This window comes from Cherax quadricarinatus, chromosome 3 (assembly GCF_038502225.1).
Source record: "Cherax quadricarinatus isolate ZL_2023a chromosome 3, ASM3850222v1, whole genome shotgun sequence".
Taxonomy (NCBI): Eukaryota; Metazoa; Arthropoda; class Malacostraca; order Decapoda; family Parastacidae; genus Cherax; species Cherax quadricarinatus.
This window is the reverse complement of record NC_091294.1, coordinates 18,120,390-18,137,418: the sequence shown is the minus strand read 5'-3', so window position 1 is coordinate 18,137,418 and position 17,029 is coordinate 18,120,390. Positions and strand designations below refer to the sequence as shown.

General features: G+C 39.1%; 1 protein-coding gene across 1 annotated transcript in view; it reads left to right on the top strand.

Moving 5' to 3' along the window:
* The window catches only part of LOC128706578 (dnaJ homolog subfamily C member 2), a 100,276-nt gene extending 93,341 nt beyond the window's left edge, over nt 1–6,935 (top strand). The window contains exon 14 of the mRNA XM_053801519.2: nt 5,878–6,935. Within this exon, the coding sequence (XP_053657494.1) occupies nt 5,878–5,940 (63 nt within the window). The 3' untranslated portion in view covers nt 5,941–6,935. The remainder of the gene's footprint in view (nt 1–5,877) is intronic.
* Nucleotides 6,936–17,029: the final 10,094 nt, after the last annotated feature.

The following is a 17,029-nucleotide window of genomic DNA, read 5'->3' as shown; positions in this document are numbered from 1 at the left end:
GTAAAAGACTTGGGGATGATTGTCAGCTAACCTTTCTTTTTCAAGAATTTAATAAGACAAAGATCACAACAGCCAGGAGGATGATGGGATGGGTATTGAGAATTTTAACCCTTAAACTGTCCAAAGAAATCGACGTTCAAATTCGTAGTGCTACAAAAGTAGATCTACTTTTTTTTACATATTTTCAAATATAACAAAAAAAAAGTAGATAAAAGTTTTTTTACACGTTTTCAAATGTAGATCTTCTTTATTGTTTTACATTTTTTTACATACTTTCAGATGTTGAAAAAAACATATATATACGTTTGGACCATTTAAGGGTTAAAAACAAGGGAAGTAATGCCAGTGGTGACACTTCAAATCACTAGTGCTCCCTCACTTAGAATATTGCTCAGTGCTGAGGGCCCCTTCAAAGCAGGAGAAATATAAGATTTGGAACAAATACAGAGATTGTTTGTGGCTCACACTGAGGCATTTAAGCATCTAAACTACTGGTAATGCCTTCAAGTCTTAAACATGTACTCATTGAAGTGGAGGAGAGAGAGATACATGATAATATATACCTGGAAAGTACCCCAGGACCTGGTCCCAAATCTACACACTGCTATAACAACATCCTGGAGTGAGAGGTATGGGGGGAAATGCAAAATAAACCCAATGAGGAGCAGGGGTGTGGTGGATAGAGTAAGAGAACACTGTATCAACATTCAGGGTCCCAGACTATTCAACATCTTACCAGAAGTTATCAGAAACACAACTGGAACAAGTGTAGAAGACCTCAAGAGGAAACTGGACAAGTATCTTCAACCAGTGCCAGATAAACCAGGCTGTGATGGATATGTGGGGCAGCAGGCCTCCAGCAGCAACAGCCTGGTTGACCAGGCAAGCACCAGACGAGCCTGGCCCATGGTCAGGCTCCGAGATTAGTGAAACTCTCAAAACTCTTCAAAGGTATATGGAAGGTAAAGTTACAGCACCCTAAAACGATAAAATGCATATATATTGTGTACATGACTTTTTTTTTTTTTTTTCAACAAGTCTTACTCTAGGGTGAGAGGTGAGCATATGAGATAAAACGAAAAAACAAGAGAGAGACAATGAATAAATGGTCTATATTAACTATAGGTAGTAGGTTGGTAGACAGCAACCACCCAGGGAAGTACTACCGTCCTGCCAGATGACTGTGAAACAAAAACCTGTAACTGTTTTGCATGATGGTAGGATTGCTGGTTTCTTTTTCTGTCTCATAAACACGCTAGATAACAGGGATATCTTGCTACTCCTACTTACACTTTGGTCACACTTCACAGACACGCACATGCATATATATATACATACATCTAGGTTTTTCTCCTTTTTCTAAATAGCTCTTGTTCTTCTTTATTTCTTCTATTGTCCATGGGGAAGTGGAAAAGAATCTTTCCTCCGTAAGCCATGCGTGTCGTATGAGGCGACTAAAATGCCGGGAGCAATGGGCTAGTAACCCCTTCTCCTGTAGACATTTACTAAAAAAGAGAAGAAGAAAAACTTTATAAAACTGGGATGCTTAAATGTGCGTGGATGTAGTGCGGATGACAAGAAACAGATGATTGCTGGTGTTATGAATGAAAAGAAGTTGGATGTCCTGGCCCTAAGTGAAACAAAGCTGAAGGGGGTAGGAGAGTTTCAGTGGGGGGAAATAAATGGGATTAAATCTGGAGTATCTGAGAGAGTTAGAGCAAAGGAAGGGGTAGCAGTAATGTTAAATGATCAGTTATGGAAGGAGAAAAGAGAATATGAATGTGTAAATTCAAGAATTATGTGGATTAAAGTAAAGGTTGGATGCGAGAAGTGGGTCATAATAAGCGTGTATGCACCTGGAGAAGAGAGGAATGCAGAGGAGAGAGAGAGAGATTTTGGGAGATGTTAAGTGAATGTATAGGAGCCTTTGAACCAAGTGAGAGAGTAATTGTGGTAGGGGACCTGAATGCTAAAGTAGGAGAAACTTTTAGAGAGGGTGTGGTAGGTAAGTTTGGGGTGCCAGGTGTAAATGATAATGGGAGCCCTTTGATTGAACTTTGTATAGAAAGGGGTTTAGTTATAGGTAATACATATTTTAAGAAAAAGAGGATAAATAAGTATACAAGATATGATGTAGGGCGAAATGACAGTAGTTTGTTGGATTATGTATTGGTAGATAAAAGACTGTTGAGTAGACTTAAGGATGTACATGTTTATAGAGGGGCCACAGATATATCAGATCACTTTCTAGTTGTAGCTACACTGAGAGTAAAAGGTAGAGGGGATACAAGGAGAATAGAAGCATCAGGGAAGAGAGAGGTGAAGGTTTATAAACTAAAAGAGGAGGCAGTTAGGGTAAGATATAAACAGCTATTGGAGGATAGATGGGCTAATGAGAGCATAGGCAATGGGGTCGAAGAGGTATGGGGTAGGTTTAAAAATGTAGTGTTAGAGTGTTCAGCAGAAGTTTGTGGTTACAGGAAAGTGGGTGCAGGAGGGAAGAGGAGTGATTGGTGGAATGATGATGTAAAGAGAGTAGTAAGGGAGAAAAAGTTAGCATATGAGAAGTTTTTACAAAGTAGAAGTGATGCAAGGAGGGAAGAGTATATGGAGAAAAAGAGAGAGGTTAAGAGAGTGGTGAAGCAATGTAAAAAAGAGAGCAAATGAGCGAGTGGGTGAGATGTTATCAACAAATTTTGTTGAAAATAAGAAAAAGTTTTGGAGTGAGATTAACAAGTTAAGAAAGCCTAGAGAACAAATGGATTTGTCAGTTAAAAATACGAGAGGAGAGTTATTAAATGGAGAGTTAGAGGTATTGGGAAGATGGAGGGAATATTTTGAGGAATTGTTAAATGTTGATGAAGATAGGGAAGCTGTGATTTCGTGTATAGGGCAAGGAGGAATAACATCTTGTAGGAGTGAGGAAGAGCCAGTTGTGAGTGTGGGGGAAGTTCGTGAGGCAGTAGGTAAAATGAAAGGGGGTAAGGCAGCCGGGATTGATGGGATAAAGATAGAAATGTTAAAAGCAGGTGGGGATATAGTTTTGGAGTGGTTGGTGCAATTATTTAATAAATGTATGGAAGAGGGTAAGGTACCTAGGGATTGGCAGAGAGCATGCATAGTTCCTTTGTATAAAGGCAAAGGGGATAAAAGAGAGTGCAAAAATTATAGGGGGATAAGTCTGTTGAGTGTACCTGGTAAAGTGTATGGTAGAGTTATAATTGAAAGAATTAAGAGTAAGACAGAGAATAGGATAGCAGATGAACAAGGAGGCTTTAGGAAAGGTAGGGGTGTGTGGACCAGGTGTTTACAGTGAAACATATAAGTGAACAGTATTTAGATAAGGCTAAAGAGGTCTTTGTGGCATTTATGGATTTGGAAAAGGCGTATGACAGGGTGGATAGGGGGGCATTGTGGCAGATGTTGCAAGTGTATGGTGTAGGAGGTAGGTTACTGAAAGCAGTGAAGAGTTTTTACGAGGATAGTGAGGCTCAAGTTAGAGTATGTAGGAAAGAGGGAAATTTTTTCCCAGTAAAAGTAGGCCTTAGACAAGGATGTGTGATGTCACCGTGGTTGTTTAATATATTTATAGATGGGGTTGTAAGAGAAGTAAATGCGAGGGTCTTGGCAAGAGGCGTGGAGTTAAAAGATAAAGAATCACACACAAAGTGGGAGTTGTCACAGCTGCTCTTTGCTGATGACACTGTGCTTTTGGGAGATTCTGAAGAGAAGTTGCAGAGATTGGTGGATGAATTTGGTAGGGTGTGCAAAAGAAGAAAATTAAAGGTGAATACAGGAAAGAGTAAGGTTATGAGGATAACAAAAAGATTAGGTGATGAAAGATTGAATATCAGATTGGAGGGAGAGAGTATGGAGGAGGTGAACGTATTCAGATATTTGGGAGTGGACGTGTCAGCGGATGGGTCTATGAAAGATGAGGTGAATCATAGAATTGATGAGGGAAAAAGAGTGAGTGGTGCACTTAGGAGTCTGTGGAGACAAAGAACTTTGTCCTTGGAGGCAAAGAGGGGAATGTATGAGAGTATAGTTTTACCAACGCTCTTATATGGGTGTGAAGCATGGGTGATGAATGTTGCAGCGAGGAGAAGGCTGGAGGCAGTGGAGATGTCATGTCTGAGGGCAATGTGTGGTGTGAATATAATGCAGAGAATTCGTAGTTTGGAAGTTAGGAGGAGGTGCGGGATTACCAAAACTGTTGTCCAGAGGGCTGAGGAAGGGTTGTTGAGGTGGTTCGGACATGTAGAGAGAATGGAGCGAAACAGAATGACTTCAAGAGTGTATCAGTCTGTAGTGGAAGGAAGGCGGGGTAGGGGTCGGCCTAGGAAAGGTTGGAGGGAGGGGGTAAAGGAGGTTTTGTGTGCGAGGGGCTTGGACTTCCAGCAGGCATGCATGAGCGTGTTTGATAGGAGTGAATGGAGACAAATGGTTTTTAATACTTGACGTGCTGTTGGAGTGTGAGCAAAGTAACATTTATGAAGGGATTCAGGGAAACCGGCAGGCCGGACTTGAGTCCTGGAGATGGGAAGTACAGTGCCTGCACTCTGAAGGAGGTGTGTTAATGTTGCAGTTTAAAAACTGTAGTGTAAAGCACCCTTCTGGCAAGACAGTGATGGAGTGAATGATGGTGAAAGTTTTTCTTTCTCGGGCCACCCTGCCTTGGTGGGAATCGGCCAGTGTGATAATAAAATAAATAATTAACGTAATATATGACATTTAATGTGCCTCAGGGCGATTATTATTGCATTTTATTATTATCGTTATTAATATGGCATCTTCAAGAATAATAAGACACTTTTAGTGATTTTAATGTGTACCTGCATGCCAGGACAGCGTGTAAGTTAATTTAGGTACGAGTACACACAAGTATAATTATCAGAGTACAGCCTCTCCTCAACGACGGAGTTCCGTTCCTAAGACCACGTCTGTAAACAAATTTGTCACTAAGTAAGGAGCATACTATAGTGGTGGTAGGTTTGTGTCATTGTTTTAATGTCACCTTTGCACCATTTATAACATTTCTGGTATATTTTTAAATGTTTATACAGTAGTGTACTGTATATTGTAATCAACAGAATAGAGGAAATCAGGTCTGATATACATAATTTAGGTATGCATACTGGTCAGAGAGTCCATTGTAAGTCCGAGTCTTTGGTAAACAAGTACGTCGCTAAGTGAGGAAAGGTTGTATATATAAAATATGAAATAATTTTAAAACACTTGAAATTTTGGAAAGTTTCCAGATATAATGAAGAGATGTGGTGTTCATGGAGAATGTAAACAAACTGAGTGGCGCTTGGTGACCGTATTAGAAAGTTAGCTGGGGGAGCCATATAGAGAGTTTTGGTCATAATTTGAAATGTCCATATTAGCGGAACTCCGTAAAATGGGGCCCTACTGTGTGTGTTTTCCCAATAAACCCCATTATATAATTTAAAATTCAGTTGGGAAAATATTTAGACCTAAAATAAGTGTTTACAAATTGTCAACTTGTACCTAACATAGGTCATCATTATCCATTCTTTGGAGAAGGTGCAGCAGATCCTTTTATAATCACTTTTTCCAAATTTTTATTTTTTTTTCCCCAGTTTTTTTTTTTTTTCACAGATGGGGGTGTCCCTAAATGGTGTTTTCTCTTAATGTTGAGATGTGTTTCCTGTTTCTATATATCATGTCAGAACCCAGTAGATAACCTTTATCTTACTCTTAGGCTTTTTGTGGCTGTCAGTGTGTTTCAGATGTTCCTCTTAGTTAGCTTCCTTTTCTTCAGTTTAAGTTGGGTCCTTGGGAAGAGCTCCTTGACCCTTTTTTTTTAACTTTCTTTGAATGCATATATTAATGAGCTGTTGTCATTTACAGGAGCTGGTGGAAATGGTGAAAGCCAAGAAAGCTGCTCAAGCTGCTGCTGCTGCCAAGAAATAAAATGGAATTTAGAAAATTTGAAATACAATCTTATTCTCGCATCATTGTGAAATAAACGTAGAAGAAAACCACCATATACGGTATTTAGTAGAGAAAACAAGCAAGTATCACTACTCCAGTCATCTGAAGAGGCCATGTGACTTGGCATAATGTTTGTTTTGCTTTTAACTAGTGGTTGTTTTGTCATTCATTCATTCATACATATAAATACACACAAGATTATCAAAGTAAGAAATAAAAATGATATGCATTAAAGGCAAGGGCCAGGGTATAATAATAACTTTAGTGTTTTCAACATATAACCATGATCAAAAGCTAGGTCATTCAGTTAATCAACTTACGTTCTCTAGGTTTCCCAGCAAACCCAAGAGAAAAACAGGTGTTACATGGTTTTTTAATATCAGAACCTTAGAATAGTAGAACACTGCAAAGCCTGCCAGCCAGGTCCAACTCACCCCTTTCCATCCCCCCCAGCCTCCACTTGTGTACCTGTCCAACCCATATTCAAAGCTACCCAAGGTTCTCGCTTAAGTGACACTACTTGCAAAACCAGTGGTTTCCTGTGTCCTTTCTCAAGCTAAATTTGTCTAATTTGAAGCCATTGTTGCAAGTCCTGTCTTGGTTAGGTATTTTCAGCATATTGTTGATTCTCACTTAAATCATAGCCCCCATAATTCTACGCCTTTCCAGAAAGTGCAAATTCAGTGCTTTTTGTCTGTTTTGATGGTAAATATATCTGATACATGGGATCACCTTTATCATTCTCTGTGTTTCCTAGCACATTCATGTTTATTTTGTAGTAAGGAAATAAGAAATGGGCAGCATATACTGAATGAGGCCTTACTAAGGATACATGAAGTGTATCCTGAGAACGTTTCTTATTAATTTATTTTTATTTTATTAACACACTGGCCGATTCCCACCAAGGCAGGGTGGCCCAAAAAAAGAAAAACTTCGTATTAATATCTCTTTAAATTTATACTAACCAAAACCCCTAGGCCATTCTTGCCTTCAGTTTAAAGCCTATATTACGTTGTTCATACGAGCCATTATTTTTTATTTGGATTATTATTATAATAACAACTTAGTGCTAAACCCACAAGGATCTTTATTAGGATTAGAACCTTACATTTGTCCAGATTCATTATTATTATTATAATCATAACTATAACTAAGTACTAAACTGTCCAGATTAAGTTGCATCTGCCATTTCTCCAACCACCACATCCTCTCCAGATAATCCCATCTCTGTCCTCATCAGAATTTGTCAGCCTAGTTTAGTGCCTTTGTTGAATATACTTATGATAAATCCTTGGTATTGGATGCTGACAAGAGGTTATGACAAGTTAACAAACACTAGGATATGTTTAGAAAACATTTTGGTCCTGGAAAAAAACATTTACTAAAAATGTTTGTCTTTAGTGTTTTTCATATGTCTCTTAAAAACTTGCCACATGGCACCATTTATCCGTCTTGGCACCTGATTTTTCTCCTAAATTCTCTGGATTTCCTATCTAACGCTAGCCGATCGTTGAATGATCTAGCATCTCATGGTTTTATACCAGAATTGCTGAAGCTATCTTTATATCTCTTTTTGTGTCATGCATATGTATTGTATACACATACTTATGCAAAAATCGTAAACAAACGATGCAAAGTGCAAAACAACCATGTGGGGAGTAGAAAATTTGCTCTAGGCCTTTCCTGTTGCAATCAACACATCAGGAGTTTGCAGTCTTACAGAAATGAGTAGTAAGTCCAGGTAGATGCATTCATGGAAAAATACTTAGAATGAGATGGCATCAGGCAAACCAGTGTCAGGTACCAGAAAGATGATGGTAAGATATTGAAAACAGTAGCAGTAGAGGCATGTAGAAGCCCATCAACATTAAATATTTAGTAATGACCTATCAACCACAACATTAGTGACATGACAACAATCACACTATCATGCCATCAGACTTCATATCATATCATATATCATATATATATTATAAAAGCCTTTAATATTTCTAATCTCAAAGGTATCTGGCATCTCTCAGTTGGGGAAATTCTGTCACATGCAAAGAAAATGGGGAAGCAGCAAAAAGGGGATATGAAGTCTGATGGCATGTTTATGTGATAGTTGTGTCACTAATGTTGTGGCTGCTAGATCATTACTAAATATTTAATGTTGATTGGTTTCTATATGCCTCTTCTGCTAATGTTTTTAATACCTTGCCTTCATCTTTCATCTTTCTGGCACTTGACACTGGTTTGCCTGATGCCATCTCATTGTAGCTAGAGTTGCTCCCTTGAATACATCCACCTAGACTTCCTACTCATTTCTGCAACATTGCAAGCTCCTGATGTGTGGTTGCAACATGAAAGGCCTAGAGCTATATTTCAACTCTACCTGTGGTGGTTTTGCAAATATACTTATGCATGCATGGATGCATACATACATATACATAGAATGGTATACAGAAACTTGTACATTCAGCAGTGACAGCTGTATTGGTTATGTAAATGTATATAAAATGTATTTGCTAAAGAATTTAGAATACATGTATATTAAATTTCTTCCATCAAGATGATTGTTGTCTTTAGTTTCTTAAGATCCTGTATCTCTGTGAAGATATTGATAACCTGACATTGTCCTTTTAAGTGTGTGTCTTGTATAGAGGCTGTTTAAATGAGCGTATAGGAATGTTTTCACGTCAGCTCATATATAAGTCAGGTACTGTACATAACATGCTGCAGTCAGTGTTGTAAATGACTGTGGGGTGCAAACATTGTTCTCAAATTCTCAACTTGGAGCTTTCCTTCTTCTCCTCCTCCTCCTCCCTCCTCCTCCTCCTCCTTATTCTAAGATCAAGCCTGACTACTGCCCATTTCCAAGGCACTGTATGATCCTGTCAGTTTGGTTTTTATCCCTGATGATACTGCAATGTTAATCTGTGTTTACAAATTCTCAATTAAGATAATGATCTCTGTATTTCTGCAAGAATAGCTTACATTTCAGATTGAAGTAATTATTAAATTGAAAATTTATTCTAATATGATTATTCCAGGCATGAAGCACTGGGAAACAAAATATGCTGCATAAATTTTTATCTGGGATTTTCTCATTCCTACACACTTACTTACCATTTCTCATAAAGTTACTAAAGCAATCAAATGGTTTTAAAGTTCATATCAGAAGTGAAGGTATAGCACTATCAGTATGTAAGAGCTTAAGAAAATTTTCATCCAACAAAGGTTTGCAGTAATGTACAGGAAGGCCCTGCATATACAGCATCATCTTTCCAGTCTTCCACGTTTTCATTGGCATTCAAGTTGAGCCATTGTTCATTATGTTCCATTTGCTAGTGGGTGGAACATAATGAACAGCGATTCAATTTGAAGTCAGTGAAAATGTGGAACACCGAAAACAGGTCCTGTACATGCAGGGCCTTCCTGTAATTCTTTTTCAGGAGAAATACATTTAACAAAGTACGAATGTCTAAGCTGTTGAAATGGAATTTTGACAAAAATAGTTTCTGCAACATTTCAAGCTAATGGTTCAGGTTTTCACCTTTATTTCTTGAGAAAATTTTATACTCATTCATTAGTGTGAATCTGATTCACGTTTCCTATTTTAAAAAATGAGTCACAAAAATCTGTGAAGACTAGCATTTCCACACAAGACAAAAGAATACAAAGTAGAAAGAGTACAACAACATGCAAGGGAAACAGTGTTTGTTTTACTCATAAAGAGTTCTTATCAAGCACACACAACTTATCTCAAAAAACACACAGCATACAAAAAGTGAGGTCAGGGTAAGCAACCCAGGTAACACAACACGAGAGCATTTCACTCTGCTTACTGGCTAGTGTTAGTTCAGGTTGTATTTTTGGACCTATTTACCCTAACCTCTTACACTGTATGTTATTCAAGATGTATCTTGTGGCATGTTCTTGTGTATGTGATGAAGCTCCTTTGTGGGTGAAACACTGTACATTAAAGGTTTCTCTGCTTGTCTTATTCTTTCCATTTGTCAGCTTCTTGACTACAATATACCAGCAAAAAATATAAATTGTAGGTTTTACTGTAAAAATATTTTAAAGCCATGCTTTCTTATAGTAAGAAAATGTGTGATGCATATCTTGTATATTGTGAATAACTTATGGTAAGTTAGAAATTTTGTCTGATACAGAAAGTTTTCCCAAGTGCTGCTTCAGAATCAGAACAAGTCAATTTCTCTAGCATAGGCTAAATTTTTGAATATTCTTTCCTCCAGTAACTTTTATTAAGCCTCTGAATTTATCTTCACACATTTTGTTTGAATTCAGTGACAGTATTATTGTATGTACTGTAGTTTATTAGCTATTCCTGCAAAATTGGATACCTAAAGATTCATTGAGATTTTTTTTTGGTACAGTTGAGGTTACCATTCAATAATGAAGAAATGCCTACTTTCATTGACCTTAAAATTTCAGACTTTTATGTTATAGTAAGAGAAAGAATGGTATTGTTAATAGGCTGGGTAGTATCTCCAGTCCTAACCATGTGGTGAAACTTTGTTTTTTAAATGAGCTAGAAACTTAGCTCTGGTAGGCCAACAAATGGTTAATGGATCATCTGGTGAAGGCTTATGTCAGGAAACGCTTGTCCTCTTTCCTGATGAACAAAACGCCACCATGATTGGCTTGTTTGGGAATTATTTTTTTGATGGCATTCAGGAGGAGCAACAATTTCTGCAGGCAAAGCTCCAACAAACTTACATTTTTTGTGCCACGTAATGTTTGAATCTCTTTTCAATACGAGTCTGCAGAATATTTTAAGTTAACCATTTTTTTTATGTACATATTTCAACTAGAACAGTTTTGTTAATTGCTAATAATTTGTGATATTGAGATCATTGGATTGTGTCCAGTGAACCCTCAGATAAAAATGACCTTATGTAGTTAAAAATGTTTTGTGGAAGTTAGTTATTTACTAACTTCTTTAGTCCCCTGAACTCTATGCACTCCCTCATACCTTATGCTCTCAATATCCATCCTACACTCATCTCACACACGTCCCATCTCTTATACCTATTTCCCTCCACACCCTTCTCACATTATACTCTTCTGCATTCTTACATGTCATTCTCATGATTTTAGATGAACATCCACTTCACTAAGGAAAACTGAGAGGAGGGTGAGGCATACAAACAGTTCTATAAAGACTTGTTACCATAAGCATTTCTTGTGATACACTGGGATAGGGGCTGAGGATACTTCGTTTGATCAGACTGCTGGCAAAATATACAGGTGTCCCTCAACATTCGCGAGGGTTAGGGGATCAAGAGCCTCGCGAATGTTGAAAAACCGTGAATGTTTGGTGCCCCAATATATTGTAGGGAAATATAATACAATACTGCTTAACTTGTTGAACCATGAACAATCATAAAATACATGAAAACGTCGTAAGTTGTACTAAATATATCCATGTTATGCTTTAATAACATGTATGTTATTAAATACCACAGACTCCACCACTGCCTCCACCACTTCCTCAACCAATGCCAGTCCCTACTACCCTCCCTCCGACCCCCGCAACTGGCAGCCAGCCCTCCCACCACTCAGTGTGGTGAGTGTTTTGTTTGTTCATTATTTGCAATTAAACTACAGTATAAATAATGTAAACACATTCATGACTGCATATTGGAATGGCTATTTGGACAGGTATTGGATGGTGACATCATATGTTTACTCTTGAGCACAGCAAAGAATCAAACATTTCTGCTACTGCTAATAACAACAGTAGTAATAATAATAATAATAATAATACGATATAATTGAAGAAGGAAATTGTACAAAAATACGAGGGAGTGGTTGACACATCTTCAGTGTGGCTTTGTTTATGCTGGAGTGAACATTAGTCTCCCTGCTCTTCCAAACATTTCACAATAATTCAGCGGTTGAGGCAGTGGTAGAGGCAGTGGTAGAGGCAGTGGTAGAGGCAGTGGTAGAGGCAGTGATAGAGGCAGTGGTAGAGGCAGTGGTAGAGGCAGTGGTAGAGGCAGTGGTAGAGGCAGTGGGTGAGGCAGTGGTATTTACTAACATATACGTATGTTATAAATAATAATAGCACATGTTAATATTAATAACATTTATAATAATAATAATAAATGTTATTCATAATGTACTATTATTATTTATTTCATATATGTTAGTAAATATCACTGCCTCTATCGCTGCCTCTACCACTGCCTCTACCACTGCCTCTACCACTGCCTCTACCACTGCCTCTACCACTGCCTCTATCACTGCCTCTATCACTGCCTCTACCACTGCCTCTACCACTGCCTCTACCACTGCCTCTACCACTGCCTCTACCACTGCCTCTATCACTGCCTCTATCACTGCCTCTATCACTGCCTCTACCACTGCCTCTACCACTGCCTCTACCACTGCCTCTACCACTGCCTCTACCACTGCCTCTACCACTGCCTCTATCACTGCCTCTACCACTGCCTCTACCACTGCCTCTACCACTGCCTCTATCACTGCCTCTATCACCTCTACCACTGCCTCTATCACCTCTACCACTGCCTCAACCACTCCAGTCACACTCAATCTACAAGCACCAAACAATGAATTATTGTGAAATGTTTGGAAGAGCAGGGAGACTAATGTTCACTCCAGCATAAACAAAGCCACACTGACGACGTGTCAACCACTCCCTCGTATTTTTGTACAATTTCCTTCTTCAATTATATCGTATTATTATTATTATTATTATTATTATTATTATTATTATTATTATTATTACTATTGTTGTTATTAGCAGTAGCAGAAATGTTTGATTCTTTGCTGTGTTCAAGAGTAAACATATGATGTCACCGTCCAATACCTGTCCAAATAGCCATTCCAATATACAGTCATGAATGTGTTTACATTATTTATACTGTAGTTTAATAGCAAATAATGAACAAACAAAACACTCACCACACTGAGTGGTGGGAGGGCTGGCTGCCAGTTGCAGGGGTCGGTGGGAGGGTAGTAGGGACTCGCAGGTGGCGGGAAACTTGAATATGATTTGGTGGCTGGGAATTTGGTGGCTGGGAATTTGGCGGCTGGGAATTCGCGAATGTGTGAAGCCCGCGAAAGCTGAAAACGTGAATGTTGAGGGAGACCTGTATATAGACGTTGTTTAACAAGAATTCAAAGGTCCAACACTGTTTATGGAATCCTACTTGTCTTATGTCGACTGCAGAAGCCATCACCTGGCTCCAGACTGGTCTTTTTTTTTTGATGACCTGATCAGTCGAGTTGTTGCTACCAGCATGCAGTCCAAAGTAGGCACCACAGCCTGGATTATCAAGACTGGCTTCAGTAACTTGACTTTTAGAATATTAGCAGGGTGGTACACAAAGCAATACCAGTTTATAATTAATGCCTGAATGTAAAGCATTTATAATAGAGGAAATTAATTTAAAGTCAGTGTTAAAACATTGTTGTTGTGGCAGAGAGCTTCATGTATAACAACGTGCTGAGGAAGAGTACATACTGGCAGTGGAAAATTGCTTTTTCTCAGGACATTATCCAGCTGTGATTATGACCTTTAAAAATAATGCAGAAATATAATTGTGCTTTCATTACTTACAAAAATCTGATTTTAGTAATCCTTTACATAATAAAACCATAAACCTGATATCGTAGTTTGCCATTATTGTACCTCTTATTTGACTCAATTTTCAAAATTTTATGATTGTAAAATTTTATTGTGTTTTGGGTACAGTGCACTATTGTATATTGGAGGATGTGTTGTTTTAAGGGACTAATTTTTTATATAAAAATTTGTGAATATGGTATTACATTTACAGGCTGTGGAGATGTCATCTTTGAGAGCAGTGTTTAGTGTGAATATCATGATAATTCAAAGCATAGAAATTAAAAGGTGATGAGGTGACCAAGCATGTAATTGAGAGAGCTGAGGAGGGTTTTTTGAAGTGGTTTGGGCAAGGACAAGAACAGGTTAAAGAGGGTGTTTATTATTATTAATATTGCTGTATGACCCACAAGGGTCATATAGCAAAGAGGGTGTATAAATCTGGGGTGAAAGGTAGCAAGGGGGAGGGGGTACAAGAGGTTTTAGGGGCTTGAGCATCCAGCAGGCTTTGTGTGCGCATGCTATATAAGAATGAATGGAGATGCATGGATTTTAATGGACAAACTGTTGGAGCATGAGTACGTTAACTTTTATGAAGGGATGCAAGGAAACTTAGGAGGGGTGTGGATGTAGCAGTTAGGAAGGTCATCCGAGCTGTTATGTCAGCACACTTCTGGGAAGACAGCGAGTGAATAAGGGTGAAAGTTTTTCCTTCATTTTTGTCTACCTACCTCAGTGTGAGACAGCTGGTTTGCTTAAAAAGTTCATGCATTGCAGAAAATATATGATGATTAATGCAATATGATGTTCATTCTCCCAGTCTGACTCTTGTAGCTTACTCATGTGATGATGCATTAATCATCCTTGGCTCTTTACAGAGATGCATCTCTTGCTCTTTCTCTGGTGCTCTGAGAGGCTCTCCAGTGGTGGCTAGTTCTGGCCACCACATAGGATGATGTAGAATGACTAAATTAATACATAGCATTAGAAATCTTCCTTATGAAGAAAGATTGAAGACCCTGAAATTACATTCACTTGTTAGACGAAGAATGAGGGGAGACATGACCGAAGTGTATAAGTGGAAGATGGGCATTAATAAAGGGGATATAAATAAAGAATTAAGAGTAAGATGGAGAATAGGATAGCAGATGAACAAGGAGGCTTTAGGAAAGGTAGGGGATGTGTGGACCAGGTGTTTACAGTGAAACATATAAGTGAACAGTATTTAGATAAGGCTAAAGAGGTCTTTGTGGCATTTATGGATTTGGAAAAGGCGTATGACAGGGTGGATAGGGGGGCAATGTGGCAGATGTTGCAGGTGTATGGTGTAGGAGGTAGGTTACTGAAAGCAGTGAAGAGTTTTTACGAGGATAGTGAGGCTCAAGTTAGAGTATGTAGGAAAGAGGGAAATTATTTCCAGTAAAAGTAGGCCTTAGACAAGGATGTGTGATGTCACTGTGGTTGTTTAATATATTTATAGATGGGGTTGTAAGATTAGTAAATGCGAGGGTCTTGGCAAGAGGCGTGGAGTTAAAAGATAAAGAATCGCACATAACGTGGGAGTTGTCACAGTTGCTCTTTGCTGATGACACTGTGCTCTTGGGAGATTCTGAAGAGAAGCTGCAGAGGTTGGTGGATGAATTTGGTAGGGTGTGCAAAAGAAGAAAATTAAAAGTGAATACAGGAAAGAGTAAGGTAATGAGGATAACAAAAAGATTAGGTGATGAAAGATTGGATATCAGATTGGAGGGAGAGAGTATGGAGGAGGTGAATGTGTTCAGATATTTGGGAGTGGACGTGTCAGTGGATGGGTCTATGAAAGATGAGGTGAATCATAGAATTGATGAGGGGAAAAGGGTGAGTGGTGCACTTAGGAGTCTGTGGAGACAAAGAACTTTGTCCTTGGAGGCAAAGAGAGGAATGTATGAGAGTATAGTTTTACCAACGCTCTTATATGGGTGTGAAGCATGGGTGATGAATGTTGCAGCGAGGAGAAGGCTGGAGGCAGTGGAGATGTCATGTCTGAGGGCAATGTGTGTTGTGAATATAATGCAGAGAATTAGTAGTTTGGAAGTTAGGAGGAGGTGCGGGATTACCAAAACTGTTGTCCAGAGGGCTGAGAAAGGGTTGTTGAGGTGGTTCGGAGATGTAGAGAGAATGGAGCGAAACAGAGTGACTTCAAGAGTGTATCAGTCTGTAGTGGAAGGAAGGTGGGGTAGGGGTCGGCCTAGGAAAGGTTGGAGGGAGGGGGTAAAGGAGGTTTTGTGTGCGAGGGGCTTGGACTTCCAGCAGGCATGCGTGAGCGTGTTTGATAGGAGTGAATGGAGACAAATGGTTTTTTAATACTTGACGTGCTGTTGGAGTGTGAGCAAAGTAACATTTATGAAGGGGTTCAGGGAAACCGGCAGGCCGGACTTGAGTCCTGGAGATGAGAAGTACAGTGCCTGCACTCTGAAGGAGGGGTGTTAATGTTGCAGTTTAAAAACTGTAGTGTAAAGCACCCTTCTGGCAAGACAGTGATGGAGTGAATGATGGTGAAAGTTTTTCTTTTTTGGGCCACCCTGCCTTGGTGGGAATAGGCCAGTGTGATAATAAAAAAAAAAAATAAGGTCTTGAGGATATCTCTCCAAGTGAGAACCTGGAGTAATGGATTCAAATTAAACAAGTTTAGACTTAGAAAGGATATAGGAAAGCATTGGTTTGGAAATAGGATAGTTGATGAATGGAACAGTCTACCTAGTTGGGTTATTGAAGCTAAAACCTTGGGTAGTTTCAAATTTAGGTTGGATAAATACATGAGTGAGAGGGGTTGGATTCGAGTGGGACTTGCATATGAGTGGATAGAGTTATCAGAGCTTATTTTTTGGGTGGCATTGAAAATTGGGTTGGGCAAATGTTTTGTTAGTGGGATGGATTGTGAGGACCTGCCTAGTATGGGCCAACAGGCCTGCTGCAGTGTTCCTCCTTTCTTATGTTCTTCCTCATGACTGACTGACCCTCTGCTTTCAATTTGGGAGCTGCCTTCAACATGTCCCTGCAGCTCTTGGAGTTTTATCATCCAGCTTCAGCTTTTGGTGAACTGTAGACACTCAAAGTCATCCACAGAGCTCAGGTGCTGGAGAGACTCTGGAATTCAACCTTGGTGTTCTTTTCAGACAGCTGAGCAATACTGTCTCGAATGGGTGTGACTAAACAGCTTCTACTGGTCCCATCTCTCATGGCAAAAATCTTTCAAAGGAGAGAATCCATTCATCCCCTCTTATCACACTTGCCTGATTGCATTAATACTTAGGTAGTCAGGTGTTGTCACCTCGGTCATGTGGTTCCTGATCCTGTTGGCCTCCATAACAATGTACAGTATTGGTTTTCTTATTCCTCTACATCAATTCTTTGCTTAAAGATGTAATCTCATGTCTTGCTTGGTTGCAAATTCTTTGCATCCTGTTTATCCAATGGTTTTCCTTGCCA